Below are 3115 nucleotides of genomic sequence, written 5' to 3'. Positions count from 1 at the left end.
TCGTAATTATCCGGATTTATTGAACGTTTATAAAATTTTTGTCGCAAATTTCGAGAATTAAATATATCAAATAAATTGTTGATCATCTGCAGAAATTCCTCTGTTGCTTCAGATTGCGCAAATGCATCTACATTTAACACACTTCTGCATGTTTTAAGTGCACTCGCAACATATAAACTAAATAACATATAAACTAATATAAACTAAATATTTGGGCTGCTAAGCGAACATTCATCTTTTTTTTGTGATATTCTATATGTCCGATTCGTACTTTGTTAGCCATATGTAAGCCTTCGTTTTCTTGCATTTTATGCAGAGATACGATATATTTCCATAATATATTTTCGTCATTCTTATTTATAATATTTTTTTTATCTCCAAAAGTCCATGTCTGTAAATTATTAGGATTTAAGTTGCATTGTAAAAGACGTATCATACTTAAATTACATGCTGCACCATCAAACGTTAAAGTTTTTATATGTATTCCGCAATCATGTAACATTGACGAGCATTGATTTACTAAATTAGCTTTTTGTTCACCGTTTATGCCATTAATTAAAAAATAACCAACTGGTATTTTCCATAATTCATTAATGCCGAAAATTAAAAATACTAACGCTTCTTTTGCAATACTGCACTCATCACTCGCAATGTTATTGCCTACATCACAATAACCGGAAAACTTTTTTCCATCATATTCAATATGTTGTCTTATTGCCATTTCGTCTAACATAAGAGCACCAAGTAATGTATGATTTGAATTTTTTACACGTTCTTTAATATATGCTAAGGCTTCCTGATTAAAACCAGGTTCACCATCTACACAACAATACCATTTGCTTAAAGTTCTTGGATGCGGAAGGCATGAATCAAAAGTTTCTCTAACGTACGAATACGCTCGTGGTGAATAGTAATGCAACGTTATGGCAAAAGTTCGTAATGCGGGTGAAAACTTGCGAGTGAGTGGCATTCCTTTTGATTTATAAATTACTCGTTTAATTAAATTTGCATTTCCTGCTGCAATACCTTTTAAATTATAAAATTCTTCTTCTTGCAAAAAATTTTTTTCCTTCAAATGTGCAAAGATGGTTGTCATTTTTGCTACCTTTTTTTCCAAACGTCTTGTTCTCTGTTTTAAAACTTTTATTTTCGATTGGTAGTGTGTTTTCGTTCTCTTTAAATCTTCTCTTAATTTTACCTTTTCCGGTGAGTTATGAATTCTGCGAGGAGATACTGCAGTACCTTTACAAACTTTGAAAGATTGTGCTAAGAAAAATAAAAAAATTTATTGTATATATTGTATAACGCATGTAAACAGAAAATATTCTTTTCTATTGCATGTCATATCTAGAAAAAACTTACGTGTTTGAGTACTTTTTTCTGCCATATTTTTAGTAACTGTTTTTTCAGGTATAGATAATATTGACTGTAAATAATACACATTAAAGCTTTAAAAGCTATTTATCTTACAAGCAAACAAAGCTAGCAAAAAAAATTATCTTAGAAAAAAATAATTTATATTATATATAATATATATATATATATATATATATATATATATATATATGTATATAGAAGACAAATTAAAGCATAGTTTTAGGCTTATTTAATATTTTCTGTATTCTAAATTAAGGAAGACATTTTACTGTTTTTATTTAATTTCCTCAGCCTATATGTTTACCTGTGTAACATCAACAATGTCCTGTTCTGTTATTTTTGTCTGATCAACAATCTGATCCATAAGTACAGGCATCATAGAATCTATTTTACTTTTCTTAAGTGGTCTGCTATCATCGTCTGTCTCTAATTTTCTGGTGCATTGTTTCTTGCACAATGTTGATGTTGATGCTTCTTCTAACTACAAATATTAACATGCAACGTTTTCGTAATACATTTTTTTACGTTTAATAAATAATTAATTAATCTAATTTTTAAAAGTTTTACAAAAGGAATTGCATCTTCTTTTAAACATATGCGTGTTTCAAAAGATCCATAGAAATCTTCTTTTTGGAAATGCAACGAACATAATGTTGAATTTTGTGTTATGCAAGCTTCTGTTATATTTATAGCTGTACACCAAGCTTTTCTTTTTATTTCATTTTTGGGAAAACTATAAACATTTTCTCTAGATTATATTTTATCCTATATTTTTTAAGTATATTCCGGTAAACATCTTTTTATATATCATTTTATATATATACAATAAGCTATTATATAATTATATCATTTTAATAAATGATTTTTACATATAATTATTACATATAATTTTTACATATAATTTTATATAATACTGGTTGACTGTAATTATATTTATGGACATATTTTATATATGGTATATTATATTATCATTTATATATAATTATATATATATAAATTTTGTCTACCGGATAGCTATTAAAAAAAAATAAATAAAAAAAATAAATAAATAAAAAGGTGAGGAGTTTTCGTAATAATTATAAAAATATGATTCAAAAAAAATTTTAATTTATTTATTTTTGTTTATTATAGACATACATACATATATATGCCTTTGTTATATACATACGTAAAAAATGATATTTTTTGTATTTTTTCTATTTCCTCCTGCTTCTTCGATTTTCTCGATGATCTATTGTTACATCCTCTCGCTATACAATGTACCATTTTTATAATATTCTTATGCGTCTCAATTATATTTTTTATTCTCCAAAATCACAACACGTGCTTACAACGGACTTTTTGTGCGATGACTGCTTGTCATTATACTCCGATTCTTCACCCTCCTCCCTCCACCTCGATACTCCAAATAATGCTGGCATCGTCCGGTAGATAGCAGCATGAGTGGCCCATACAAACATGGCCGACGATCAAATCCCCCTCCCCACCAGTGCTTCACCCCCGCATCACCAAGCTGGCCCTAATGTTCTCTCCTTTACCTCCGTGGTAGGGAGCCCCGGGCAAAAAGAGGGGGCCAAGTGGGGCGCCATCCCTTGGCGCTAAGCGGTAGCTTGGGTTTGATCTCTTGACGCTGGTCGATAACTTACGTCTATTCTCTTAGTGCTAATCGGTAACTTAGGTCTAGTCTCTTAGTGCTGGTCGGTCACTTAGGGCTAGTCGGTAACTTAGTGCTAGTGCA

General features: G+C 29.9%; 1 protein-coding gene across 1 annotated transcript; it reads right to left on the bottom strand.

Moving 5' to 3' along the window:
- Positions 1-193: 193 nt before the first annotated feature.
- Positions 194-2875, bottom strand: LOC145960053 (uncharacterized). Its single transcript, XM_083079325.1, has 5 exons — positions 2709-2875; positions 1682-1858; positions 1363-1426; positions 1027-1266; positions 194-375 (listed from the first exon to the last, which is right to left on the bottom strand). The coding sequence occupies exons 1-5, from the start codon at positions 2835-2837 to the stop codon at positions 194-196; spliced, it is 792 nt and encodes a 263-aa protein (XP_082935451.1). The 5' UTR covers positions 2838-2875.
- Positions 2876-3115: the final 240 nt, after the last annotated feature.

Source organism: Camponotus vicinus, unplaced genomic scaffold (genome assembly GCF_025532165.1).
Source record: "Camponotus vicinus isolate PSW18456_S1 unplaced genomic scaffold, iyCamVici1.0 SCAF_10, whole genome shotgun sequence".
NCBI classification, from domain to species: Eukaryota; Metazoa; Arthropoda; class Insecta; order Hymenoptera; family Formicidae; genus Camponotus; species Camponotus vicinus.
Note: the sequence above shows the minus strand (reverse complement) of the source record. Positions and strands in the feature narration are given on the sequence as shown.

What these genes read in the sequence shown, in the direction of transcription:
- LOC145960053 (XM_083079325.1), bottom strand. Translation starts at nt 2,837, where the DNA reads ATGTTTGTATGGGCCACTCATGCTGCTATCTACCGGACGATGCCAGCA. An exon ending in CATCGCACAAAAAGTCCGTT is followed by an intron (nt 1,859 to 2,708) that starts GTAAGCACGTGT and finishes TAATATTTGTAG; the next exon opens with TTAGAAGAAGCATCAACATC. An exon ending in AGAATTTTATAATTTAAAAG is followed by an intron (nt 376 to 1,026) that starts GTATTGCAGCAG and finishes GGACTTTTGGAG; the next exon opens with ATAAAAAAAATATTATAAAT.